The sequence below is a fragment of the Macrobrachium nipponense genome, chromosome 33 (assembly GCF_015104395.2).
Source record: "Macrobrachium nipponense isolate FS-2020 chromosome 33, ASM1510439v2, whole genome shotgun sequence".
Classification (NCBI taxonomy): Eukaryota; Metazoa; Arthropoda; class Malacostraca; order Decapoda; family Palaemonidae; genus Macrobrachium; species Macrobrachium nipponense.
Window position 1 is genome coordinate 43,702,298 of NC_087219.1, and position 12,187 is coordinate 43,714,484.

Genomic DNA, 12,187 nt, shown 5'->3' on the forward strand with positions numbered 1-12,187 from the left:
ATATATATATATATATATATATATATATATATATATATATATATACAATTTATATATATGTGTGTGTGTGAGTGTGTGTGCATGCATATATATAGAACGTAAAAAATAAAACAAAAAATGAAATATTAGTGCAAAATGAACATGATCTAATTAAACGATAAATGGAAATGCATAGAAATGGGATATATATATATATATATATATATATATATATATATATATATATATATATATATATATATACAATTATATATATATGTGTGTGTGTGTGTGAGTGTGTGCGTGCATATATATAGAACGTAAAAATAAAACAATGAAATATTAGTGCAAAATGAACATGATCTAATTACACGATAAATGGAAATGCATAGAAATAAGGGAATATATATATATATATATATATAATATATATATATATATATATATATAATAACTACATCCAGGATGTATGTCACTTTAAAGGAGCATTACAGAGCATTACAGGCCCAACCCCTCTCTCTCTCTCTTCAGCCTCCTTCCGAGCATCGACATCCTTAATGGTGCCAGGAAGGATGCCCTCTTATGGTACGTCGCCTTTGTTGTTGGGCAGAAGGAAAAAAAAAAAAAAGGATAGACAATTAGAAAATGGAGGAGTTGCTGTTGTGAGGCAACGGAGATAAATGAGAAATAAGGAAGATACGCGTGGACAAAATGAGAGAGAGAGAGAGAGAGAGAGAGAGAGAGAGAGAGAGAGAGAGAGAGAGAGAGAGAGAGAGTTGCGACACGTGAAAAATTCCTAATTTCATATACATCAGAAGGTAAATAATACTTCTGAAGAGAGAGAGAGAGAGAGAGAGAGAGAGAGAGAGAGAGAGAGAGAGAGAGAGAGAGCATAAGCTTCAATTTAAAACACAAATGAAAACAAAATCCCGGGATACAATAAAAAAAATTATGAGAACCCACGTGAATGAAAACAGGAAGGAAGAGAAAGGAGACGAAAAAAGAGAGAAAGCGAGACATAAAAAAAATCTTCAATTTAAAAACACACATGTGAAAAAAAAAACACAATCCCGAAAGGATACAAAGAGGAAAATAAGAGACATCTTTGAAGTCGAGAGCGTTACGTCAGAGCTTTAGAAGGAGAGGACCTCTCATCGTCTCGTCTTGGAGCGAGGGAGCCAGGCTTCAATATTGTATGACAACAATATTATACAACTTGAGTCCCGTTCGCTACGCCTCAGCTGAACAGAACGATGCAAAGAACGGTCCAGGAAAATACAGCGACTCAATTTCTGTAGCAGCTGAGAAAAACAAAGGATGAAAATCTGTTGTAAAAAAAAAAAAAATATGAGGACATAAGCATTTTCCTGAGGCATCTTTTTATCTCAGTGTATGAGTATCCCAGTTCTTTTTATAGAACCCCAGAGCTTTTCGGAACTGTTAAGGCCAGCTTTGAATATCAAAGACCTTTCGGGAAGTATTTCCATCTTTCAGAATCACAGCAATATTGGGAATTCCTGCATTCCCAGCTTTGAGAATCTCAGCAATTTTGGGAGTTCTACCATTCCATATTTGAGAATCAGCAATTTTGGGAATTCCTGCACTCCATATTTGAGAATCACAGCAATTTTGGGAATTCCTCTATTCCATACTTTGAGAATCACAACAATTTTGGTGAATTCCAGCATTCCATACTTTGAGAATAACAGCAAATTTGGGAATTCTTGCATTCCCATCTTTGAGAATCACAGCAAATTTGGGAATTCTTGCATTCCCAGCTTTGAGAATCGCAGCAAATTTGGGATTTCCTGCATTCCATAATTTGAGAATCACAGCAAATTTGGGAAATAAAGCATTCCCAACTTTGAGAATCACAGCACTTTTGGGAATTCCTGCATGCCCAACTTTGAAGATCCCAACAATTTTGAGAATTCCAGCACTCCCATCTTTGAAAATCCCAATAATTGTGTTAATTCTGGCATTCCCATCTTTGAAAATCCCAACAATTTTGGGAATTCTAGCATTCCCATCTTTGAAAATCCCAACAATTGCGGTAATTATTGCATTCCCATCTTTGAAAATCCCAATAATTTTGGGAATTCTAGCATTCCCATCTTTGAAAATCCTAATAACTTTGGGAATTCTAGCATTCCCATCTTTGAAAATCCCAATAATTTTGGGAATTCTAGCATTCCCAGCTTTGAAAATCCCAACAATTTTGGTAATTCTAGCATTCCCATCTTTGAAAATCCCAATAATTTTGGTAATTCTAGCATTCCCATCTTTGAAAATCCCAATAATTTTGGTAATTCTAGCATTCCCATCTTTGAAAATCCCAATAATTTTGGGAATTCTAGAATTCCCAGCTTTTGAAAATCCCAATAATTTTGGGAATTTCTAGCATTCGCCCCAGCTTTGAAAATCCCAACAATTTTGGTAATTCTAGCATTCCCATCTTTGAAAATCAATAATTTTTGGTAATTCTAGCATTCCCATCTTTGAAAATCCCAATAATTTGGTAATTCTAGCATTCCATCCTTTGAAAATCCCAATAATTTTGGTAATTCAAGCATTTCCATCTTTGAAAATCTCAACAATTTTGAAAATTCCAGCATTCCATTATTTGGGAATCACAGCAATTTTGGGACTCCCAGCATTTCATTCTTTGAGAATCCCAGCCATTTTTGGAATTCACTTATTCAAACTATATGAGAACCCCAACATTTAATATCTGAAAATCTCAAAAATAACTGGGATGCTCAGCATCTGAAATTATATATAATATATATTAATATATATATATATATCTATATATATATATATATATATATATATATATATATATATATATATTATAGATAACCATAACACCTTTGGAAAATTCAAAATTTCCATCTTATCAAATCACGGAGTCTTCAGCTTATCCTCATTAGATGTCTAACGCTTTTGGGAATTTTATCAGCCCATCTCAGACAATAACAACATTTTTGGACATTCAGATTCCATCATGTCTTTGAGAATCAAAGCATGACTGAATGTTACAAGATTCTAACTCTTAATACTTATAAAACCTCTGGGAATTTAAATTTTCATCTTTGAAATTTCCCTTAGGTTTGGAAATTTTAAAATCCTAGTCTTTTCGGTCCTTTAAATTTAAGTACATCTTAGTTTAATCAGACCACTGAGCCGATGAACAACTCTCCTAGGGCTAGTAACACCGAAGGATTAGATATTTTTTACGTGGCTACGAACCAACTGGTTACCTAGCAACGGGACCTACAGCTTATTGTCGGATCCGGACCACAATATATAGAGAAATGAATTTCTAATCACCAGAAATAAATTCCCCTGATTCAACGCTGGCCGAGCAAGGAGTCGAACTCGCGACTACCGAATCAGTAGGCGAGCCCGTAAAACACCCGTCCAACGAGGAACTAGTTTTCGGTCCTGGTGTCACCTATTCTCATAAGAGAAGTCGGCAGAATCACGGGTTCATTTACCACTCTTCGTCTATTAGAATGAATAAAAATTAGAATGATTCGTCGAGACTTTCTGGCCAGGCAAAGCACTGGCTCTTATGATTTGCACTTCATGAAAACTGGAGCAAAACAAAGCGGGCCAAGAAAGGAGGATATATCAAAGGGGCGAAGTGGAGCAAAAGGTGCCGAGGTCAAAGGGATGTTGCACGGACCCTTTTGTCAAAGGGACGTTGCACGGACCCATTTGTCAAAGGGACGTTGCACGGACCCTTTTGTCAAAGGGACGTTGCACGGACCCTTTTGTCAAAGGGACGTTGCACGGATCCATTTGTCAAAGGGACGTTGCAAGGACTCTCAGTAAAACTAGGCCCAAATATATGCAAAGTACAGTACTTTCTCGTAACATTAAAACCGTTTGAATATTCTCATACTAAGCGAACTCTTTAATCTATCTTTAGTCTTCATATATTTTTACGGGTAAAATTTTACTCGACTTTCCCTTGGTTCGATCATTTCAACGTTTTCTTTGAGACATCAATAGTTTTATCTTTTTATTTTAGATGAATTTTCCATTTCCTTTCGTGTAACAATCCTAGTCTCATAATTTCATCGAACCACATGTCTAAGCTTACTGACCCCATTTCCAAGGCCACTACATAAATGAATAGTCTCAGTAGCCAGTAAACTCTGCACTCGTGGAAAATTATGATGCTCCTAAATTAGACCAACTCCATGGGAGAGACATGAGACCATGGCCTTTCTAAGAAAAAATAAGAACAGAATTGTAGAGATGGCAGAGTTTAACCAATTAGCTACTTTCGTGATATTTAATAATAATATATATATAATGATATATATATATATATATATATATGGTATATATATACTATTAATTAACACAACTTTACTACATCTTTTCAACATTCAGCAGTTTCCTTTAATGGGGTTTCTTTCAGAGGAAAATCAATGCCACTCTCATACTAACGCTACTGTACAACACACAAAACACACACACACACAATATATATATATATATATATATATATATATATACATACATATATAGATATATCATATATATATATATATACATACTTATATATATATATATATATATATATATATATACATATATATATATATACATACATGCATACATACATAATATGAAAAGATCACAGACCAAATGCCAAGGACAGTGACGCATACGGCGGCGGAGACAGTGACAGCCCATGAAAGATGCACAGGCAGAGTCTGTGCGGATTATTCAAAGAGTGGCGTGTCATTTCTACTTGCATGTTGCACAGGCATGCTCCAGGAACCACGCTGATTTGAACTTGGACATTTTCAACTATTCTGCAACACGACATCACCGGAAAAGTTTCCATTCATGATACATTTATCGATCTCTTGCGCCTTTAATACAACTGACCCAGTGTGAAATAGCATGATTTCTTGCAGGGGAATTGTGTTGAGAGGCAACATACCATAGCGCACACTCACGTAAGTGTGTGTGTGTGTGCCTGTATACATACATACATACACACACACACACACACACATATATATATATATATATATATATATATATATATATAGTGTGTGTGTGTGTGTTTATAACTGAATCACGAAAGTTTGGAACGTGATAAATGCATAAATAAAGGTATAAGCCACGAAGGAATGTTAAACACTGGAGTAGCTACAAGATCTTTTGACTCACGTCCTTTACTTAGCAGACCCACTAAGGAAAGGACGTGAGTCGAAAGATCTTGCAGCTACCCCAGTGTTTTCACCTTTCCTTCGTGGCTTATAACCTATATATATATCTATATATATATACATATATATATATATATATATATATATAAATATATATATCCAACATTCCTGCACAGGAAACTTTGTAGCCAAAATATCAAGTGCTAATATAAATAACTGTAATAACTGCAATAAAAATGCTATAGTTACTAACCAGAGCGGCCGCTCCATAGAGGAATACCTGTCAAGATCTGCACACTACTTATTCAGATTAATATTTGAGGAACCACTAAAGTAGATTGACATCAGCCGGGCATTTGATGTCTAGGCCAATCCCTTACGCCGCTCTTGATAAGCTAATCACAGGGCTGGAAACTCTCAGTCTCTCAAGAGAGTTCACAAAGGCAGGATATATGTTCCACATCTCCTGAGGGATAATTTTGAAAGACGTAGCTATCAACAGCCAATCAGGAGCGTCGTAAGGGAATGGCCTAGACATTAGATGCACGGGTGATATGACTCTACTATATTTATAAGGTTCGTAGTCCTAGCCTTAGAGTGGAGGAGACGAACACTCACCGTTCTCTTGATGGCCTCTTCATCCCTCGGGCAGGAGTCCGAGGGGGCGTTCCTCGGGTTCTTGTAGATGATCTTGCCGTTCATAGCCTCGTGCTTCTTGTGTAGGGCGTAGTTCGTGTCTTCGCTGGCCAGCCTCCTCGCAGATACGACCTCAATGGCTGCAGGAGAGATGGGAAAATACTTCTTTAATAAATCATTCTTTAAGTAGTGTTTACATTATATTTTTAAAGTGTAAGTATCGCCTGGATTGGTATATTGATGATCTTGTGCAGTGCAAGGCTGCAAAATATAAAGGTAATTAATTTCATTATATTGTCCTTAAAGTATCTAGCCTAAGGCTGCAAAAGATTAAGCTAATTGATTCTATTATATTGTCCTTAAAGTATCTAGCCTAAGGTTACAAACGATAAAAAGTAATAAACTTTAATATGTTTTCTAGAAGTATCCAGCCTGAGGTTGCAAAAGATTTCGCTAATAAACTATAATATATTGCCTTAAAGATATCCAGCCTAAGGTTGCAAAAGATATCGCTAATGAACTATAATATATTGCCCTAAAGATATCCGGCCTAAGGTTGCAAAAGATATCGCTTATGAACATATATACCTGCCCTAAGATATACCGGCCTAAGGTTGCAAAAGATATTCCCAAAAAGATATGGCCGCATTATGAACTATAATATATTTTCCTAAAGATATCCGGCATAAGGTTGCAAAATATATCGCTTATGGACTTTAATATATTGCCCTAAAGATATCCGGCCTAAGGTTGCAAAAGATATCGCTTATGAAATATAATATATTGCCCTAAAGATATCCGGCCTAAGGTTGCTAAAGATATCGCTTATGAACTATAATATATTGCCCTAAAGATATCCAGCCTAAGGTTGCAAAAGATATCGCTAATGTTACTATAATATATTGCCCTAAAGATATCCAACCTAAGGTTGCAAAAGATAATTATACTATATTTTCCTTAAAGTATCTAACTCAAGATGGCAAAAGACAACACAAAATGAAAATAGTTCAGAAATTACCTCGGAATAGTTTTGTACAACGAGAGATTCGACTGAACGCGCATCCCTAATGTCTTTTTCTAGCCCAGGCCCAATGATCGCAAGGAGAGAGGATTAACGCCAGAGGATCAGGGTTAGCAATGATTAAATCAAACTGATTTAATCAAGTAACTAAATCATTGATTTTTTCATTAGAAAATCATGATTTTTTATCTATTTTATTTGAAAGCAAAAAATGGGAAAATATGGGTTGGAAGTTAATACAAACTTAACCATAAATGTGCTACATCAATTTATTTTGATTTAAAAATAATTGCAAGTACATTCTTTAGGCCAGAACTGGAAACCTAGAAGATAAATCAATAGTAATTCTGTCATACAATACATTTTGAGGGAAAAAATAATTGAAAAAACATCTAAGAAATAATAAAGAAAATCAAATATATAAATAACTGATTTTTAATTTTTTTTTTATTTGTTAAGAAAATAAAAACAAATCACCAACCCTGCGGAGGATGTAATTAACTGTAAAAATCTGCGCTCGATTGGAAGGCCTGGGTCCAGGGGTTCATACCGGTCTTTATATTCCCTTTGACACCTTTAACACTTCCCAGCATCACGTCAATTTAATCTAAGCCAACAACAAATAGGATATAAGGACACCTGAAGCGTGAAGAAAATAATAAAGCTTTATAGAGTAAAGGATAAAATCACTATAACCTACAACTGCTAGGTTTTGTAGACCAAATTTGGGAAGCGTTGGCCTGACGAGTGATATAAGACCGCTTAAAGGCACGGTGTCGAGGATTTAGAGATGTAAATAGTTTCAGTAAAACATTAAAACATAACGGTGAAAGAAAGCCCTGCTAAAGAAGGGTTAAGTATTGTTTCCCATATTGATTTAAGGTTTATGTAAATAGTGTTTCTCATATTAATTTAAAGTTCACGGAAATAATGTCTCCCGTATTGGTTGAAGGTTCATGTAAATAGTGTCCCCCATGTTGATTTGATGTTAATGTAAATGCTGTTTCTCATATCAATTCATGGTTAGTGTAAATACTGTCTCTCATATTAATTCAAAGTTTATGTAAAGTCTGTATATCATGTTATTTAAGATTTACGTAAATACTGGCTCTCATATTACTTAAGACTTACGTAAATATTGTCTCTCATATTACTTAAAACTTACTAAATACTGCCTCTCATATTACTTATAGATATACGTAAATACCGTCTCTCAAAATTATATAAAATTTATTTACATTAATACTGTCTCTCGTATCACTTTAAATTGACGTAACTACCGTCTCTCATATTTATTAAACATTTACTTAAATACTGTTCCTCATATTAAAATAAGTAGCCAACTAAACACTGCAAGTATAAAACCATCAAACAGTAGATATAGTATAAAAAAACCTGATGACCAACATGACTTGCTAAAGTAATAAAACAAATGTACGAAACAACCAAAGGTAGAACCTGATCTACGCATAGACATCATTATTCAAGAAACTGTCCAGTTTTCCCAGAATTACAAGACGTCCGTAGCATGAACTTAAGCAGCTTAATAACATATGGATTGGACAAGGTGATTATTGAAGGCGAGGGGAGGGTTCAGCTAGGGTTAATTACGTCCGTCTCCCACTGAATGCCAAGAGTTATTGAAACTTGCAACCACCTTCGAAAACGGCAGTGGGCGATAATCGGGCCCCAAACCTATCTCCTCTAGGGGATTGTATTGCAAACAGGATTAGAGAGCAAATATCTGTTCTTATTTGAAAGGGAAATATATGAATTCTATTACTGTTCGAATTGTTGCTATTATTGTTATAAAGTAGAATATTAAGCACATTGGTCCAATCTTCTGGATTTAACGTAACGTCCCTAGGATCGGGAACTCCCGTCTAGTAACATCCTCTTAAATTATGATCAGTTTGACTGTTTGGGTACTGAATATAATAATAATAATAATAATAATAATAATAATAATAATAATAATAATAATAATAATAATAATGCATAAGGAAATTCGTCCGCAAGAGATTCTAATTGATTTGAATTCTCGTTGCTGAAAAAAACATTTGGTCTGGGCAGTACTTGGATGGGTGACCACTAATTGACGGTACTTGGATGGGTGAACCACTAATTGACGACAGGCGCCATTGGCACGTAGGTTACGTGGCCATTATCAAAACATGTGACAGATATAATGAACCTCTGTAATATCTACAAGCTATCAGCTATCAGATAACACCACTACCGCGCCCTGTTGGTTCATCGGGCCTCATTGTAACCCAATACTGCTAACTTCAAATTCACGGTGTCTGTTTCAGTAATGGCCACGTAACCTACGATCCAGTGGCGTCTGTCGTCAATTAGCGGTCACCCATCCAAGTACTGCTCAGATCAAATGCTTTTTCAGTCATGAAAATTTCAATTAATTAGGATCTCGTGCGCACGAAATTTTTCTGTTATTATTATTATTATTATTATTATTATTATTATTATTATTATTATTATAGCATTTAATTTATATAGAATGTTCTCAATTCTTCTTATTATCTTTTTCTCAACAGCATGTAGCTGGTATATCAAGTTTCCTAAGGACATATAAAGATTTCAGTTGTCTTAGGTTTATTTCCTCTGACGTGTCGACAGCGCACAGGCAGCCATCTATGAGAGTATACAACAAAGTGACTTAAGATACTGGTTTACATGTATTTATAGCAGGCAGGGCGTGTACAATCGCTGGGTAGGTTGGTAAATTATTATTATTATTATTATTATTATCCATAACGAATATACATTTTGGAAGATACCGAATGGTCAAACTTTATTATTATTATTTTATTATTATTATTATTACTTATTATTATTAATGAATATACACTCTTTTTTGCAATACACTGAAAGGTCACGAACTTCTGCTGTAAACTGATTTGTATGAGAACCAACACTAAAACAAAAGAACGACAGCTGTCATTTGTCAGTCCCAAACCTAAGCTTTTCTCTGCTCGAATCCCGTTGCATAACGAGCTGACCTTTTTTTTTCTTTTTTTTTTTTATAGCAGAGCAAACCATTTCTGTTGTCCAAACGAGATCATAAGTCAACAGAGATGCGACATCTTACATCACGAAGAGAGAATATTGGAACCCCACCTTCCTTATTTGCTCTAGAAATTCATAATAGTTGTGTCAACAGACAGTGATTGCTCTTCGTCGGAATTGCTGCCGGAACTTTTGCAGGGGAATTCCCAGTCCTAAAGATGGATGGGTCATTCCAAGTTTACACGCTGATTGGTCTGAAGGTGATCTGTGATGTGATTGGTCACTCCGTGACCCAGGATTCATTCAAGAGATCACTGATCGGTATGCTACAAATCTACGGCCAGTCTGTGACGTCATTTTTGACTGCATGGTGATTGGTCTGTCGCTATGAGAAGTAATTGTTTACTGCGTGGTGATTGGTCTGTTGCTGTGACGTCATTTATGAACTGCGTTGTAATTGGTCTGTTGCTATGTGACGTCATTTATAAACTGCGTTGATTGGTCTGTTGCTATGTGACGTCATTTATGGACTGAATTGATTGGTCTGTCGCTATGTGACGTCATTTATGGACTACGTTGTGATTGGTCTGTTGCTATGTGACGTCATTTATGGCCTGCGTTGTGATTCGTCTGTTGCTATGTGACGTCATTTAAAGGGAGCTTCGAGTCTCGAGATTTTGTGCACCCTGATTCTGGAGCCTTTTAGTGTATGTGACCCATGGTAATCCTATGGAGATCCCGTGGAAATCACGAAATCAAGGGTCAATCTAGTTGTTTAATCTTCCTTGCCATTTACGTCTAAAAACTGGAATTCTCTATGTTCTTCTGCGTTTCCTGAATTCATCTGACCTGCCTCTTCTTAAAAGACGTATATGTGTATACGGTCACTTGGGAGAGAATCCACTTAAGTCTTTCATAGAATGACTGAGCTAGACCAAGGTAGCCAATTATCACATCGCTGATTGGTCTGGCACTGATACGTGACGTCATTGAGGAAGTGACAGCTAATTGGTTTAGTGCTGATCAATGACGCCCATTAAATGATGAAGTGCTGACTGGTCTGTTTACTGATAGGTAATGCCTTTTAAAGAATCATGCGCGATCCTCGCTAGGCGCGACGTCATTCAAGGATAAGATGCTGATGTGACTGCCAATAATCTATGACGTCATTCGCAAGATGCAAACGAGTCGTGGATGAACTGCAGTGATCGAACTGTTTGTTTTAAGACTGGTAAGCTCGGCAATCCGAACAGATATCATTTACATTCTAAGCAGACGGCACTTCTTCAAGTTATTCAAATGATTTTCCAATTTCATTCTAAACAATCTCATCTGATCAATAAGACGGTAAATCTACGCCACTGCTATATGTGCATGAAAACTGCTTCAAGTCATAGAGTGATTCTGTGAATGACAATTGATGTCAATATTCTTGTTAACCGAGAACTAATATATTCTACGATTACTTAGGGTCAGGGTTGGTGATTTTTTTATATTAAAAAAAAATTAAAAAATCAGTGATTCATTGGATTTTTTTTAACATTTATTTGGTTTCATTTGTAGGATTTTTTTTATTTATTTGGTTTTTCATTTGTTAGATGTTTTTTCAATCTTTTTTTTCCTCAAAATGTATCTTATGAAAGAATTACTATAGATTTATCTTTTAGGTTTCCAGTTCTGGCCTAAATCGATGCTGCACAGTTGTGCTTAAGTTTTTAGTAACCTTCAAACCATATTTTTCAATTTGTTTGCTTCCAAATAAAAAAAAATAAAAAATTCATGATTTTTAAATGAAAAAATAAATTATTTAATCACTTGATTAAATCAGTTTGAATTAATCATTGCCAACCCTACTTGGGTAGATGTTAGCAGTCGAAAACACTTGAACGGGCTGCAAGGGATAACTCCTACACTTGACTAGGTTAGGGTAAAGTTTAAAAACAATAATAAAAATAATGATAAAGAAAATAGGTTAGGTCAAGCTATCTTGAAAATAGCACTGGCGATAATCTCATTCAGTCATGACCGCTTTGCCACTGAATTCATTCATAAATCAATGAAACTCGGATGAAACATCTTTACAATAAAGAAAAGCACTCTTGCAGCACAACAAGTTTCATACACGTACAAAGAAATCTCATTAGCAGCTAACACGCCGACAACACATAACCCACAACATTGATCTCCCCGCCTGACAAACATTCTTGCGCAGGACCTGAAAGTTTGTCCTTTTCATGTCACCTGTGTCTTCTTCTAATGGAATGCAACATAGAACTTAGGCCAAATGCCTAGTGCTGCGACCTACGAGGTCATTCAGCGCTGAAAT

At 35.6% G+C, this 12,187-nt stretch overlaps 1 protein-coding gene across 8 annotated transcripts in view; it reads right to left on the reverse strand.

Annotated features, from left to right (window-relative positions):
- The window catches only part of LOC135203132 (sushi, von Willebrand factor type A, EGF and pentraxin domain-containing protein 1-like), a 257,130-nt gene that overhangs the window by 84,388 nt on the left and 160,555 nt on the right, over positions 1–12,187 (reverse strand). For 7 of the 8 annotated variants that reach the window (XM_064232780.1, XM_064232784.1, XM_064232781.1 and 4 more), the window contains exon 2: positions 5,796–5,953. In XM_064232780.1, coding sequence (XP_064088850.1) covers positions 5,796–5,953 — 158 coding nt within the window. Of the gene's footprint in view, positions 1–5,795; positions 5,954–12,187 lie in introns of those variants that run through there. The other variant, XM_064232785.1, reaches the window with a different exon arrangement.